The sequence below is a fragment of the Notamacropus eugenii genome, chromosome 5, assembly GCF_028372415.1.
Source record: "Notamacropus eugenii isolate mMacEug1 chromosome 5, mMacEug1.pri_v2, whole genome shotgun sequence".
Classification (NCBI taxonomy): Eukaryota; Metazoa; Chordata; class Mammalia; order Diprotodontia; family Macropodidae; genus Notamacropus; species Notamacropus eugenii.
Window position 1 is genome coordinate 81,319,865 of NC_092876.1, and position 16,618 is coordinate 81,336,482.

Consider the following 16,618-nt stretch of genomic DNA (forward strand, 5'->3'; position numbering starts at 1 on the left):
GGAATGGCTTTTATTCTTGTAAATTTGAATTAGTTTCTTATATATCTTAGAAATGAGACCCTTCCAGAGAAACTTTCTACAAAGATTTTTATTTTTCTGGGTAACTTTTTCTTCCACTCTTGGCCAACCTTTTAAAATTCATATAATCAAGTTTGCTTACTTTGTCTTCTGTGATCTTCTTTATCCTTTGTTTAATCATGAATTTTTCCTTTATCCATAGATCTGAAAGGTAATTTCTTCCTTGCTCCTCTGATTTGTTTTGTGATGTGACATTTTATATTTGTCATGTATCCATTTGGGACTTACTGTGGTATATGGCACAAGGTGTTGATCTAAACCTGTTTTTTGACTAGATCACTGTCTAGTTTTTCCTATCATTTTTTGTTAAGTAATGAGTCCTTCCTTCAGTAGTTGGAGTCTTTGGGTTTATCAGACACTAGGCTAGTAGTTTCCTTTTCTTTTATATGTTGTACATGTAACCTGTTCCATTGATTGACCTCCTTTTTAGTCAGTACCAAATAGTTTTTGGTGATTATTGCTTTGTAGTATAGTTTGAGATCTGCTAGGTCCCTTTCCTTTTTATTTTTTTCCATTATTTCCCATGAGATTCCTGGATATTCCTCTGGATGAATTTTGCCATTATCTTTTCTAGTTTAATATAAGTAATCCTTTGGTAGTTTGTTTAGGAAGGCCCTGAATAAATAAGTTAAGTGATTATGTCATTTTTAATATATTACCTTGACCTATCCAATGAATATTTTTCATATAATTTCTTTCATTTGATAAATTTTTGTCTTCTCTCTACAGTTGAGTGAATCTTTATTTTATTACAATTTTAAATGACTTTTAACATTTACTTCTTTGATCTAGTTGGGATTTATTATATGTTACATGAAGTATTGATCTAAACTGATTTTTCCTCATACTGATAAGCAGTTTCCTAGCAATTTTTATTCAGCAAAAATGATTGAATTCACAGAATTTCTTTTCCTAATATTTTATAATTTTGGTTTTGCCTGCCAAAATTAACGTCATAGACATTTGTTCATATTTCTGAATTCTCTATCATTCTATTCTTACTGTAAGTGTCATGTGAGTTGGGCTTTGAAGTAGAAATGAGAGGGGGAAGGAAGGTCCTCTCAGTATAAAGAACAGCAGTAACCCAAGATCACAAATGGATATGCATGGAATGTATTCTGGGGATTGAGAGTAGCCTTAGTGAGGAGGTAGCCACATGAAAAAATCTGGAAGGTGGCTAGGTTGTGGGGGGATGAGGGAGACTCTGCATTCCTGCCTCAGGAGCTTGTTAGACTTTATTCTATAGATAACAAGGAGCAACTGAAATTTTTTGAACTGCAAATGTATTATTAGTTCTGGAAATATAAATCATGATTGTTTTTGAGGATCAAATAGGAAATCCTCCATTTGTCTTTTAGAGTCCTTTACGCTTGGCCCTTTCCTCTCTGATCTCTCTTCAACATGGACATACTTTAGGCATTCAAGACAGTTCTGTCTCCTTTGAGAGTGCTGTGTTTTCAGGCTAACCATCTCTTCTATCTTCAGTGACCTTTGTATGGCATGGCTTCCAGTTTCCTTCCATGATGCTGTAAGACATGTTGGGTTAAGGATCAAATCAGAGACGATGGATCCAAAGTGAAGTATTAGTGGAAAGTCAGGAATGTTTAGTTAGGAATTTAATTTCTTGATGTTAAAAGGAATGAGAGATAATTGCTGTGATCAACCTTGAACTCTCCCTTGATACCACAGTAACAACAGAATCCTTAGCATGGCGGACCATAAACTAACTTCTCTATGACATTTCTTGTATTTTAAGACTTTTTTCCCTGAAAGAGAGTAGAGCTAAATAGAATGGGCAATAAAATGATATCTTCTTTGTTAGCTCTATGTGTTCTTTCAAATTTCAATTTTTTCAAATTGATCCCTTTTGTGGTAGGTTCTTTGTGGGAACATACAATGTGAATGGTCAGTCCCCCAAAGAATGCCTCCGGCCTTGGCTAAGCCAGGATGTTCAACCTCCAGATATATATTGCATAGGGTAAGTATTTTTATCGCAGAAGCTCCTCTGAATCTTTACTTAGGACACCATGGTGTATGTCTGTGAGCTAAGACTTTGCAACTAGCAGAAGGAATTTTAAAGTGATTAGGTCATTAAAGTTTTCTTTTCTGTTTATTTGCTGTTCTCTATCATGTAACACATTTCTGGTATTAAGATTGAGATATGTTATTTTAATGCTAATACTTAATATTTCCTATAACCAATTGTCAGAGTCATTGTTCTTGGAGTGTTTTGTTCCTTAATTGTCAGATACTTTGCATACAAACTAATTTTATTATGGAGAGGGTAGAATTAAAGAAAGTCATAGCAATCCACCAAATCTTTATTAGGTACCAGGCTAGGTGCTGTGGGAGGGACTAGCAGAATGAAGTGATGTGCTCTGAAGCTTTCAGTGTAGGTGGACAGACGGAACTTACAAATCTGAGACAATTCTAGGGCACGCCTTGTGTTTTATCCTTTTCTAGAGTCTGACTTGTTTCATCTCATTTCTGACAGATTCCAAGAACTAGATCTGAGTAAAGAAGCCTTTTTCTTCAATGATACCCCAAAGGAGGAAGAGTGGTTTAAAGCTGTAACTGAGGGTCTGCATCCAGATGCCAAATATGCAAAAGTAAGATGGAGGTCTGGGCCATAGAGGTTTAGCTCCTAAAGCTTTATGTTGACATCCAGAGAATGAGTCATTTTTGCTACATTTTTCATGACCTTTAACTTGACTGAGTGCCCAACGGTCTTATTCCTTTTTGTTCCTGGTACAGAAAGGGTGTGCAGTACTATTAAAAGGAAAAGATTCATAGTCCTGGTTCCAAAGTGGGCCAGTAACACTAGGGACCATGAGCTGTTTTGGTTGTCATTGCATACTCAATAAAGTGAGAGGAAAGAGGAAATATTAGCAAGTCAAGGGAGAGGTTATCCCCTGTCATTTCTAGGAAAGTGATGTACTGTCATCTTCATTGTTCAGAAATTATTTTTTCTCCCAAGGGCTAGAAGAGATACATTATTTTGAATCAGTCCTTGAAATCAATTCCTCCTGCCCTTAGCCTTTATCTAATATGCAGGTGATTTCACAAGTTTGCATGCTTCTTTCATAAATGGAGATTGCAGACCCTCCATCATCAGACTGCAAGCATTTGCTTAGCATTTACTAAGTGCCAAGCACAGTGTAAGTACAAAGAAAGACAAAAACAATTCTTGTTTCATCTTAATAGTAGAGAGAGCATGCAAACAACTATGGACAGATAAGATACATACAGAGTAGAGGGAAGGAAATCTCATGATATGGCAGCTAGGTGATGCAATGGTTTGACCATCAGCCTTGGAATAAGGAGGAACTGAGTCCAAATCTGGCCTCAGATGCTTATTAGCTGTGTGACCCAGGGCAAGTCACTTAACCTTGTTTGCCTCAGTTTCTCATCTATAAAATGAGCTGGAGAAGAAAATAGCAAACTACTTCTGTATCTTTGCCAAGAAAACCCCAAAGAGGGTCATGGAGAGTTGAAAATGACTGAAATGACTCAACAACAACAGTCTCATTGGGAAAGAACTAGCAGTGGAAGAGGAGAAGGGAGAAGGAGAGACCAGAAAGGACCTCTTGAAGGAGATAGGATTTGAGCCAATTCTTAAAGGCAGCCAGAGAGACTTAAGAGGGTGAGGTAAGAAAGGAGAACATTCCTGGCATGGGGGTCAGCCACTGAAAAGGCACAGAGTCAAGAGAAGGAATGTCAAGAAGGAAGATATTAGATTGTTAAGACTGTGGAGGATAAGTAAAGTGTAGAAAGGCTTGAAACAGGAAGGGTCAGGGTGAAATGGGTTTTAAAAGCCAAAGAAAGGCATTTATATTTGATCCAGGAGATTACAGGGAGCCACTGGAATTTATTGATGAGGGAGGTTAGACCTGCATTTTTAGGAAATTCACTTTGGCACTGAATGCAAGATGCGTTGGAGTGGAGAGAGACTTGAGGTAGAAAGACCAGTTAGAAAACTGTTGCAGTGGTCCAGGCATGAGGTGAAGAGAGCCTGGCCCAGGTTGATGGCTATTCAGTGAAGAGGAGGCTCATAAACAAGAGATGCTATGAAGGTAGACATGATGAGTTTTGCCAACTTGTTGGATATGTGGAGCGATGTAAGAGAGAAGTCCAATGTGATACCTTTGTGTACATGGGTGACTGGGAGCACTACAAAGCTTTTCAATAGTAATAGAATATTTAGGAAGTAGGGAGCTTAGGGGAAAAGCTCTCATTTGGACATATTGAGTTTGAGATGCCTATGAGATAGCCAATTCAAGCTGTCCAGAAGTTAGTTGGTGACACTAGACTGGAGCTCAGGAGAGAGAGATGGATTTATTGATTGGGCAGTCATCTGTATATAGATGATATTTGAACCCATGGAAACTGATGAGATCACTAAGTGTGACAGTATAGAGAAAGAAAAAATGAGATCCAAGATGGAGCATTGAGGGTTGCTACCAACCTTCCTTTCCCCTCACTCTCTTCTTAACTCTCTATAATCTGGCGTCTAACTTCATCATTCCACTGAAACTGCTTTCTCCAAAGTTATCAGTGGTCTCTTAATTGCCAAGCCTAATGGCCTTCTCTTAATCCTGAGCCTTCTTGACCTCTCTGTAGTCTTTGACATTATCACCTTCTCTTTGACACTCTCTTTTCTCTCTCAGCTTTTATGATATTACTCTGTCCTGGTTCTCCTCTAATTTATTGAATTGTTCCTTCTCAGTCTACTTTGCTGGATCTTCATCCCGGTCACACTTAATAACCATGGGTGTCCTCCTAGGCTTTGTCCTAGGCCCTCTTTTCTTTTCCTCTCTAGTATTTCACTTGGAGATATCCTCAGCTTCCATGGTTTCAATTCTTCTCTCTATGCTGATGATTCTCAAATCCACTTATCTAGCCTTAACCTCTCTCCTGACCTCCAGATTTGCAATTCCAGTTGTCCACTGGACATCTCAGATTGGATGCCTATAGACATCTTAAACTCAGCTTGTTCAAAATTGAACTCATTCTCATTCCTCTCCAAACTCTCCCCTCTTCCTGATTTCCCTATTACTGTTGAGGGTACTGCCATTTTCCTAGTACCTCAGCTTGACACCTAGGCTTTATTCTCTGTAACTCACTTTCTTACCCTCCCTGTCCTGTCCTGTCCTAAAACCTTAAACCTACTGCACTCTGAAACTGGGACTCCAATGGGCCCCTGCCCAAGGGCTCCTCTGGACCCTCCTACCTTTAGAGTGATTATCAATAGCAACTGTTACTGGTTTCCCCCAGCCTGATGTCTTCCTTTTTCTTGACCTCATTAAAGGGGCCATGCCTGGCTACTTCTTAAACAGGCCTATTCAAATGGACATTGCCTCACCCTAAGTGAGTACCCACAAAGACTTTGGCCTGAAGGGCCCAAGACCTCCCACTGCATCCTGGGTCATCTCCAGTCATCCTGAGGAATATCAGGTCACTGGATTCAGATGTCTCTGGAGGAGAAGTGAGGCTGGTGACCTGCACAGCCCTCCCTCATTAAAAGCAAAGTCAAGTGCAAGTCATGTCATTATTTCTCTGATGGCATGGTCTTCTTTGGCAATGAAGGAAGAACACAATCCTGTGAGTAGATGCAGCTGCCTGAATGGGGACACAACTAGCTGAGTAACTGAACTTCTCCTCTCCTGTCTGCCTCCTCCTTCCCTTCCTTCTCCTCTCCAAAGGAAGGTAAATTTGGATGGCCAAAAGAGATACCCAGTTGACTTGGGTTTTACTAGCTCTGTTCCTTTCCTCTCCTCTCCTCTCCTCTCCTCTCCTCTCCTCTCTTCTCCTCTCCTCTCCTCTCTTCTCCTCTCCTCAAACCTTAAACCTACTGCACTCCAACCCCATATAATTACTAGCTGCATGACCCTGGTCAAATCACTTAACCCTTATTGCCACAGTTTCCTCAAATGTAAAATAAACTGGCAAATCACTCTAGTAACTTTACCAAGAAAACCCAAGTGGGGTCACAAAGAGTTGGATACTATTGAAAAATGACTGAGCAAAACCAAGAATTGAGTGAGAGGAGTGAAATTGGAGGTAGCAATTGTAGACAACTTTTTCCAAGTTTTTAAAAGATATAGGATGATAGTTATCAGGTATGGCAGGATCAAGTGAAATTTTTTTTTTTTTGAGGCTCGATGATGCATGTATATTTTTAGGCATCAGGGAAAGCATCAGGAGGTAGGGAAGGATAATCATAATGATGATAGCTAGCGTTTATGTGGTGCTTTAAGGTTTGTAAATAGCTTTACAAATATCTCATTTTATCCTTGCAACAACTCTGGGAGGCAGGTGCTATTGTAATCTCCATTTTACATATGAGGAAACTGAAGCAGGCAGAGGTTAATTGACTTGCTCAGGGTCTCTCAGCTTCTAAGTATCTAAGGCTGAATTTGAACTCATATCTTCCTGACTCTAGGTACAGTGCTTTTACCCTGCTTGGAGTGAGAGTGGAGATAATAGAAAGGGCAGTCAGTGTTCTGGACAAGATATGGGGTGGGTGGAATGTATGTGCCTTGCTAATGAGAAGGGCCACTTCATGAGAGAAGGGGGTGATAAAGAGAGGGTGGAGAGGACTTCTGAGCTCTGTGAGATGGAGAGGAAAGGGACTTGTTAGCAAATGACCTTAATTTTTCAAAATATGAACCAAGTTCTTCAACGAAGGGTGGGGAATCAGGGTTGCTCCAAGAGATCTGATGAAAGATAAAAATATTTGGATCATCCATAGTAGTGAGGGGGAGAGTATTCAATAATGCATGGAAGGGACTGTTGTGGCCAGAATTCATCACATGGTAGCTCACCTTGCTGTGCCAAGCCTCTCCAGTGCCAATGGTCTTTGGATTCAGACCAATCAGGCACTGGTCCTGTATGTGACTGAAACCTTTCCAGCTAGGTGGGAGTGCCAGAACTTTGGCTTATTAGGAATAGTAACAAGATCTCAGTGTCACTACCATATCATCATAAGGCCTAGAAGCACCGCCATCGTAGAGATCCTGGCAAAGGAAAACTGCACAGCGGTGACCTTGTCTTTCAGGTGAAGCTTATCCGACTGGTTGGGATCATGTTGCTTCTTTACGTCAAGCAAGAGCATGCGGTACACATCTCAGAAGTCGAAACTGAGACAGTGGGGACAGGAATCATGGGCAGGATGGTGAGTGAGTCCATGGTACAGATGGGCATGGGTCTGACCCTTTCCCTGGACAGTGATTCACAGAGGTCTTACCCCAAGCCAAAGTGTTTTCCTGCATTGTTTTAATTCATCTCAGACTCTGTGTGCCCCTCAGCTCCCCAGACCTCCCAAATATTCAATCCCTTTTGTAATAAGCCTCGACCTACCTTTTATCCTTTTCCCCAATGTTAGCTGATTGTTGCCTTTTAGCCCCATCAGTGTGTTGTGAACATTGCATTGAGAAAGCTAGAACAAAAAATGAGGAAAGGAGATTTGTTTACTGAAGGGGTCAGACTTCCACTGACTTTTAAGGAGAATTTTTTTTCCATGTTTCGAGCTGGACCTGTGATCTTAGTGTTTGAAGCTTTCTTCCCAGATGTAAATCAGCAGCTGTCTTATATAGTGTAGGAGGATTGTCTGAAGCACTATGAGGGTGAAACCTGTTGTGTCAGGCAGTCAGTGTATACTAGAGGCCAAACCAGAACCCAAATTTTCTTAACTCCAAGGCTGGCCCTTCATCCATTATTCCAGATTGCCTTGAATAGGGATCATGTGGTTTAGAAATGTAGAGTTGCAGAATTAGAAGGGACCTTAGAGTTCAATCTAAATTAAAATATAAATCACGTCTAAGATGTGCCTGATAATTGGTCATTAAGCCTCTGCCTAAACAGTGACAGGGAACTCTCATTCCCACCTGAGACAGTCGATTCCATTTTTGAACAGCCCAAATTGTTGGAAATTTTTTTCCTTTTCTGTGAGTTGAAATCTGCCTTCCTGTAATTTATCCTTATTTTTCTTTCTTCTGCCATGTGGGGCCAAGCAGAACAAGTTTGACGAGACTGGTCATTTCGTTTCTTCTTCATACTTCTTGGTCAGTTATGTCTGACTCTTTGTGACCCCATTTGGGGTTTTCTTGGCAAAGGTACTGGAGTGGTTTGCCATTTCCTTCTCCAATTCATTTTACAGATGAGGAAACTGAGGCAAACAGGGTGAAGTGACTTGCCCAAAGTCACACAGCTAGTAAGTATCTGAGGTTGGATTTGAACTCAGGTCTTCCTAACTCCAGGTCTTGCACTCTATCTATTCACTGCACCACCTAGCAGCTGTCCTTCAGACTAAACCTCCTTTGGTTTTTCCACCAATTGAAGCACAGTTCTGAATTTGCTCATCACTCTTTTCTGGACCTACTTATCAACATTATTTTTGCTCCTAAATATTCATTCTACAGAGTTGTGTCCAGAATCCTCCTGATGTGGTCTAGCCATATGCCACAACCTTACACCCTATATTTCCATTTGTGTAGCCTAGGATAGCATTACTTTCTTGTCTGGCACATCATTCTGCTCATTCATGTTGTTTGCAGACCACTTAGAGCCCCCAGGTTTTTTGAATTAAAAAATAGGGCTTTTTATTTATCCCCAGTGGGACTTATCAATCAATCTGCAAGCATTTATGAAGCACTTTATATTTCCAGGTGCTATGCTATGTGCTAGGGATACAGAGCCAAAAGCAAAACACCTCTTGCCCTCAAGGAGCTTCTGTTCTCACAGGGGAGACAATGTGTACTTGTTATCTATATACAAAACAGAAACAAATTAACTTTGTTGGCAAGGCATTAGAGGCTTAGGGGACTAGGAAAGGTCTTCTTCAAGATAGCCCTTGAACTGAGACTTAAGGGAAATCAGGAATTCCAAAACCCAGAGATTAGGAGGGAGAGCATTCCTTGTCAGCATTCTGGGATACAGGGGTTTTTAAACTTTTTTTGTGTCGTGGACACCTTGGCTGTCTGGCAAAGACTTAGAGTTCTTTCTTAGAATCATGTTTTTAAATACACAAAATTGTTGTTGTTGTTGTGTTTGTTCTTCATTCTCGAAGAGGACCATGACATCAAGATGATGACATGACTTGTAGTTGACTTTGATTTGAGTGAGGGAGGATTATGCAAGGTCACCACCCTCACTTACTTCTCCTGAGCCATCTGGGTCCTGTGGCCTGATATTCATCAGGATGACTGGAGATAGCCCAGGATGTAATGGGAGGCTCTGGCCCTTTCAGGCTAAGGTCTTATCACAGTATCGCTTTGAGTGAGATACATCCATTTAATGAATAGGCTTCTTTAAGTAGTTGCTCAAGGGATGGCCCCTTTAATAAAAAAAAAAAAATCAAACTGGGAGGGAAAGACCCTCAGCATTCCTGGGTAAAAGAGAAACAATTACGTTTTAGTAATTACATTCTTAGTGTTTGTAAGTGTTCTGACCCAGATGAGCAAATGCAGTGCTGTACACCAAATCCCTGAAAGCTGCCTACTCCTTTTTTGCTCCACTGTTGCCGGCTGTGCATTGGCTCAACTTTCCCTCCAAGTCAGCAACAAACTGTTCACACTCAGAGAAGAGCTCTAATTTGTTGACATTGATTCTTTTGGTAGTCATTTTTGCCTTGGGGGTGGCACTTTTGATGAATGTGAATATTTAGCTTGGAAAGGATGAGTCTATGATCAGTCCAGCATTGCGCACTACACATTGCCTTTGTCACTCTCACATCTTGTCTGTCTCTTCTCCTTACAGTCATATAGTCTATTAGATGCCAATGTTTGCTGCGAGGGTGCATCCATGAAGTTTTATTGCATTTAGGTAAACGAAAAACAGTGTTGGTAGTGAGAAGGTCATGTGATGCACAAGTCTTCAGTAGTAAATGACCATTGCTGTTGCTGTTTCCAATTCCATTCCTCCCTAGGACTCCCTGCCAAGTCTGGTAGTCTGAGCCTACTCTATCATTAAAGTCACCCAGAATGATAAGCTTGTCCTCTTTTGGCGCATTGACGATAAGGGTCTCCAGGTCTTCGCAAAATTTTTCTTTGATCTCATCAGGGTTCATCATGGTGGGAGCATAGACACTGATGATGGTGGCATGGCGTTTTCCTGCAAGTGGCAATTGCATTGTCCTGAGCTTGTCGTTCAGTCCTTTTGGCAGGCATGCCAGTTTTCTGACTAGATTAGTTTTGATTGCAAAACCTATGCCAGTTTTATGGCGCTTCCCTTCACTGAGGCCACTCCAGAAAAATGTGTATCCAGCTCCAACTTCAGTAAGCTGGTTTTCATTTGCCAACCTTGTTTCACTCAGGGCTGGTATTTGGATGTGATACCTGTTGAGTTGTCTTGTGAGAAGAGCAGTTTGTTTTTCAGGTCTACTGAATTTTGTGTTGTCTATAAGTATGCGCACATTCCATGTACTGATGGTGAATGGAATCATCTTTGCAGATGTTTTTGTACATTTTGTAAATTTTTCTTGCATGTTTCGACCACAGAGTGGAATTCCTTGCCTGGTGTGGTAATCAGGCCAGGGTTGGATAAGCAGATAATTTTTAGGGCGCTTTTTCTAGCCCGCTTTGTCACACACCAGGAGGTGAGCAGTGCAATCCTTAAAAGGCTATTCAGACACCCACAGGGCTGCTGAGTCCCACTGCTGTTTCCGGCTGCCGCGTCCCACTGCTGTTTCCAGTGAGAAATGACCCTATGGCCTAGCCCCCTTTGTGCAGGGTTGTGACTACAGCTCCCAGTGTATCCGCACCTGCTGCTTCATCACTTGCCTGTTGCCACAGGACTTTGAGACCAGTGGCAGGACAAAGTAAAGATGGCTGGTGATGGCTCAGGATTCAGTGGATGACTTTGGCATCTTCGGTGTCTAACCAAGGTCTGAGCGCTCCACATCACCTGCTTCAGCTGCCTTCATGGTTATTGGAACAAATTGTTCTCATCCACCCATTCCACCAGGGGAAGTCTTCACATGCTTAAGGTAGACACCCCCCTAACTCACCAAGGGGTTTGAGACTCCTTGGTTACCCTCAACCTGGTTTGACCCATCTGCTGAAATGGTTTACCGGGGTTTGGCCGCTGCGTATGCTGTAGCTTCTTAGAGCCACAGGTGAGAGTTGGGTGGAATAGGCAGACACCAAAGGTGGAAGGAGCCCCGAAGAGGGCTTGGCAGCCATCACACCAAAGGTACTGGTCCTCTCTGAACACACCCTACACCCCAAGACTGGTTTGATGAAAATGATGGGGAAATCCAGAAGCTGCTAAATGAAAAACGAAAACTCCACAGAGTTTACCAGCAGGATAGTTCATCTATCTCTAAGAAGGCAGCATTTAATTCCATCAGAAGTAAAGTACAAGCAAAGCTTAGAGAGATGCAGGATTCCTGGCTCAGTAAGAAGGCAGATGAAGTTCAATTTTATGCTGATGGTAACAATCCAAAGCGCTTTTATGATTCCCTGAAAGCTATTTATGGACCAAAACCTATGTTGCATCACAACTACTCAGTGCTGATGGAGCCACATTAATCAGTGATAAGGACATGATCCTAGAGAGATGAGCTGAACCCTTCCATAGTGTTCTCAACAGACCATCATCAATCAATGCTGAGGTGATTGATCATTTACCTCAGGTTGAGGTCAATCCCTCCTTAGCTAAACTTCCAACTGAAGAAGAGGTTTTGAGGACCATTAGACTCCTTTCATGTGGCAAAGCACCTGGTGCTGATTCTATTCGAGCTGAGATTTACAAGGTAGGGGGACCATTGCTCATACAAAAGCTGACTGAAATACTTCAGGTTATATGATAAGAGGAGGTTGTCCCCCAGGAGTTCAGAGTTCAGGATGTCTTCATTGTCCATCTCTATAAAGGTAAAGGGAATAGATTGTCCTGCAACTATCACAGGGGGGTATCTTTCTCAGTCATTGCTGGCAAGATTCTTGGTTGAGTCCTCCTTAATAGGCTTATCCTTCACTTGGGAGATGGTCATATACCTGAGAGTCAATGTGGCTTCAAAAAGGATCGAGGAAGAGTTGATATGATGTTTGCTGTCCAACAACTCCAGGAGAAATGCGAGGAGCAGAACAGAGGTCTATACACAACATTAATAGAGCTTTGACACTGTTAGTCATGAGGACTTATGGAAAATTATGCCAAAATTTGGTTGCCCAGAGAAGTTCATCAGCATTGTATGTCAATTTCATGATGGCATGTTTGCCTGAGTTCTGGATAGTGGACAATGATCTCATGCCTTCCCAGTGACCAATAGAGTGAAACAGGGATGTGTGCTTGCTCCTATCCTTTTTATCATGTTTTCAGCCATGTTGTCAAATGCTTTCAACGAGGATGAACATGGCATCAAAGTCAACTACCAAACTAATGTTAAGTTCTTCAACTTGAAAAGGCTACAAGCCAAGACCAAAGTGGAGAGAGTATTGGTGCATGATTTTCTGTTTGCAGATGATTGTGTACTCAGTGCAGCCTCTGTAGCTGAGATGCAACAAAGTATCGATCAATTCTCTGCTGCCTGTGGTAATTTTGGCCTAATAATCAACACCAAGAAAACACAAGTGCTCTATCAGCCACCACCACACCATCCATATGTGGAACCATTAGTTACACCAAATGGAGAAGTTTTGAATGCTGTGGATAAGTTCACTTACCTTGGTAGTGTACTTTCCAGGGATGTAGACATTGACAATGAGGTTAACACATGTATTGCCAGAGCTAGCTCAGTGTTTGAGAGCCTCCAAAGAAAAGTTTGAGAGAGAAGAGGTATTAGACTGACTACCAAACTGAAGGTCTACAGAGCCATCATTCTGACTTCATTGTTGTATGCCTGGAAAACATGGACAGTCTACCAGCACCATGCCAGGAAACTGAATTGCTTCCATTTGAACTGTCTTAGGAAGATTCTGAAGATCACCTGGCAGGATAAGGTACCAGATACTGAGGTCCTTGCTCTAACTAAACTGTCAAGCATTCAAACTATGCTTCAGATAGCCCAGCTCTGATGGGCTGGCCATGTTGTTTGAATGCAAAATGTACACTTGCCAAAAAGACTATTTTATGGCGAACTTGCATGGGGCAGGCAATCACATGGTGGTCAGAAGAAGCAATACAAGGACACTCTCAAGGGCTCTCTCAAGAACTTTGGAGTTGATTGTGGGATATGGGAGACATTGGCACAGGACCACTCAGCATGGTGTGCCCACATCAGAAAAGGTGCTCTATGAGCAAAGCAGAATTGAAACAGCACAAAAGAAACATAGGATGCACAATTCTGGAGTAATCACCCCAGATGTTCAAAAGGACTATCTGAGCTCATATTGGTCTGATCAGCCACAGTTATACACATTGAAACTTCACTTTATCATGGTAATGTCATTTTGGTCCTCTTCGAGAATGAAGGACAACAACTGGTAACTATATTCACTGTGTTCTAGGTGGGTGGGGACATGTTGTTCAGTCTATGAGCTCCAGAGTGAATTGGTTTAAGGCTTGATCTTTGATCAAGAAATGTAGCCAGTAAACCCAAAGGAAAAAAGTCAACTTTTGGCTGTGGAGAGTACCTTCCCCTTGATAGGAGAGGAGAAGAGAGGAACTGCTACTCACTCACAGGTTGTGTTTGTCCTTCGTTCTCAAAGAGGACCATGACATCAAGATGATGATGTGACTTGCAGTTGACTTTGATTTGAGTGAGGGAGGGCTGTGCAAGGTCACCAACCTCACTTTCTTCTCTTGAGCCATCTGGGTCCAGTGGCTTGATATTCATCAGGATGACTGGAGATGGCCCAGGATGCAATTGAGACCCTGACCCTTTCAGGCTAAGGTGTTATCACAGTCTCACTTCACGGGATGGCCCCTTTCATAAAAAAACTCAAACTGGGAGGGAGAGACCATGGGATTACAAAGGAAACCAAATGTATCAAAATATAGTTATCAAATGTTAATTTCACAGTCCCCAAGTTAAGAATGCCCGGTATAGTAGAAAGGCAGTGTTAGAGACTGGAGTTTCAGTCCTGGTTCTCTTGCTGCATGAACTTGATCAAGTCAACCTCCCTCAAGGTATCTAAATATCCTCCTCTGTAAAATATGGATAATAATACCTGTTCTCCCTGTATTGGGAGTGGCTAGGTTACACAGTGGATAGAAAACTAAGTCTGGAGTCAGGAAGATTTATCATCCTGAGTTCAAATCTCATCTCAGACACTTACTAGCTTAACCCCATTTGCCTAAGTTTTCCCCTCTGTAAAAGGAGCTGGAGAAGCAAAAGGCAAACCACTCCAGTATCTTTGCCAAGAAAACCCCAAATAGTGTCACAAAGAGTCAGATACAATTTAAACAACTGAACAACAACTTGAAATGGAATTATTTTGATGATTAAATCAGATAACATATATAAAAACTTTTTGAGAAGCATAAAACACAGTTCAGAAGTGTAATATTTCAAGTACTGATACAATCAGTTGTGATTTCGATAATATTTTTTGGTTTCTTTTATAGGGTAATAAAGGAGGAGTGGCAATCCGATTCCGATTTCATAATACAAGCATCTGCATTGTGAATTCTCATCTGGCAGCCCACACTGAGGAGTATGAGAGGAGGAACCAGGACTACAAAGACATTTGTTCCCGAATGCAGTTCTGTCAGGTTGATCCAAATCTTCCACCTCTCACCATCGGCAAGCATGAGTGAGTGGCTAATTTTGCCCCGTCTGCTGAACCACTGATGTCCATAACAGTTCTGGGCTTCTGAAATCAGGGTGAGGGGCAGGGTGTGTGTGTGTGAAGGTGGACAGAATGCTCACACCTACAGGGGCATAGTCAGCTTTCACGTGTTCACGTGTGAAACATCTTTTGCAAATCATCATAAATCCTGAACTTATTGCCCCTCACTTTCTAGCCAGCTTTGGTCATCTCTAACTCTTCATTATTTGGTGTGTCCTTGGGAAATACAGACTTATATCGATATCGACCCTTCTCAGTAAAATGTTCCCTGAGAGAGTTTATCAACTACCCCAAAGCAAATCGTACAGTTGATCCCAAACCCAGTTTTAAAAGCATTTGTTGTTTTGAATTATCTGTGTCACTCTTCCCCTCCCCCTGCCCCATTAGTACTGATCATTGAGAGCATTTGCTTTGGTTCTATTTATCTTGGTCTCAGCTTCAGCTGCTTAGATCATTCTGTGTTAAGAACATCCCTATGATTCTTATCCTTTCCCTCCAGTTCACCTTCTGTTTTTTTAGTCTATTTTCTTTTTCAAACACTTTTTATGAAATGACAAAATCCCATCAGCAGATGTGTGAAGCTCCATGCAACTTGTTCTTGAAGAGGCAGGCTGGTGCGACCATGGTGGCGTCCACCAGGGGGGTGCACAGAGTCCCAAAGCATTCCTGCCGGGTGTGTGTGTGTGTGTGTGTGTGTGTGTGTGTGTGTGTGTGTGTGTGTGTGTGTGTGTGTGTGTGTGTGTGTGTGTGTGTGTGTGTGTGTGTGTGTGTGTGTGTGTGTTGCTGTGCTAAACTGACTGTCGAGGAGGTAGTTGATTTCTCACGCAGCAGTCATCGTTTTTACAGACTGTGTGGCATCATCTGGGGTTTTCCCGTCTCCTTCGTACCCAAATGATATTTGTTATTAAACACTAACACTCTCCACAAAAGAGTGTCAAAAGTGTCAAATGAACAATGGTTGTGTTTTCTGAAAGCTGAGCCCTGGAAACCACCAAGTCTTTCCATGCCTTTGGTGAATCAGAATTTGTTGGGGTAAAGGGGTACTGCTGTTTGGTGTGCCCTGGAGACCTGCACAAGTCCCTATTTAAAGAATCTTTTTAGTCTCCCTGGAATGAGGAGCATGATCTTATTCCTCGGATTTGTCATGCTGGCTCCCAGGATGGCAAGACTTGGGTAAATAACTTCCCCTGTGGGAGCAGGGGAGGAGGAGGAGGAGACTCATTCTGAACTCAGAACCAGAATGACTAAGCAAGAGGTGTAGACACGCAGCCAAGACATTTTATGGCTAACTGAATTGCTTTCCCAACCTACTTCCCTGAGTCTCAGTCATCTAGGGCCTTCTGAGGAGAGCCCCAGTTGGGACAGGTTACAGTCCTACCTAAAAACCCTGTTGCCCTTGTCCTCTGTCCTCACAGTGTGATCCTGTGGCTGGGGGACCTCAACTACAGGATAGAAGAGCTGGATGTGGAGACAGTGAAAAAACTCATCGAGGAGAAGGCATTTCAAACCCTGTACACATATGATCAGGTACAGAGAGCCACTGGTAGGCTGGGCAGGTGGCCCACTTACCTCTGGCCATAATGCAAGCAGCAATGTCCTTGGACTCTCAGGACCTCTGAGGAGAAGCAATGAGTCCCCTGTTGGGACTCACCAATTTGGCACATGGGGAAACTTTTCCCCATCTAATTGATCTCTTTCTTGTCAAGCAATTTCTTAATATTCAGCCAGCATTTCTCATCTCAGTTCTTATCTATATTATTGAGATTTTCTCTGCCTCTTCTCTCGTTGCTTCATTGGGATCTGAGACTTTG

At 42.1% G+C, this 16,618-nt stretch overlaps 1 protein-coding gene across 5 annotated transcripts in view; it reads left to right on the top strand.

Moving 5' to 3' along the window:
- Nucleotides 1–16,618, top strand: part of INPP5B (inositol polyphosphate-5-phosphatase B) — a 73,350-nt gene that overhangs the window by 42,537 nt on the left and 14,195 nt on the right. For all 5 annotated transcript variants that reach the window (XM_072609995.1, XM_072609996.1, XM_072609997.1 and 2 more), the window contains 5 exons: nucleotides 1,955–2,056; nucleotides 2,573–2,687; nucleotides 7,136–7,252; nucleotides 14,584–14,771; nucleotides 16,223–16,334. In XM_072609995.1, coding sequence (XP_072466096.1) covers nucleotides 1,955–2,056; nucleotides 2,573–2,687; nucleotides 7,136–7,252; nucleotides 14,584–14,771; nucleotides 16,223–16,334 — 634 coding nt within the window. The remainder of the gene's footprint in view (nucleotides 1–1,954; nucleotides 2,057–2,572; nucleotides 2,688–7,135; nucleotides 7,253–14,583; nucleotides 14,772–16,222; nucleotides 16,335–16,618) is intronic.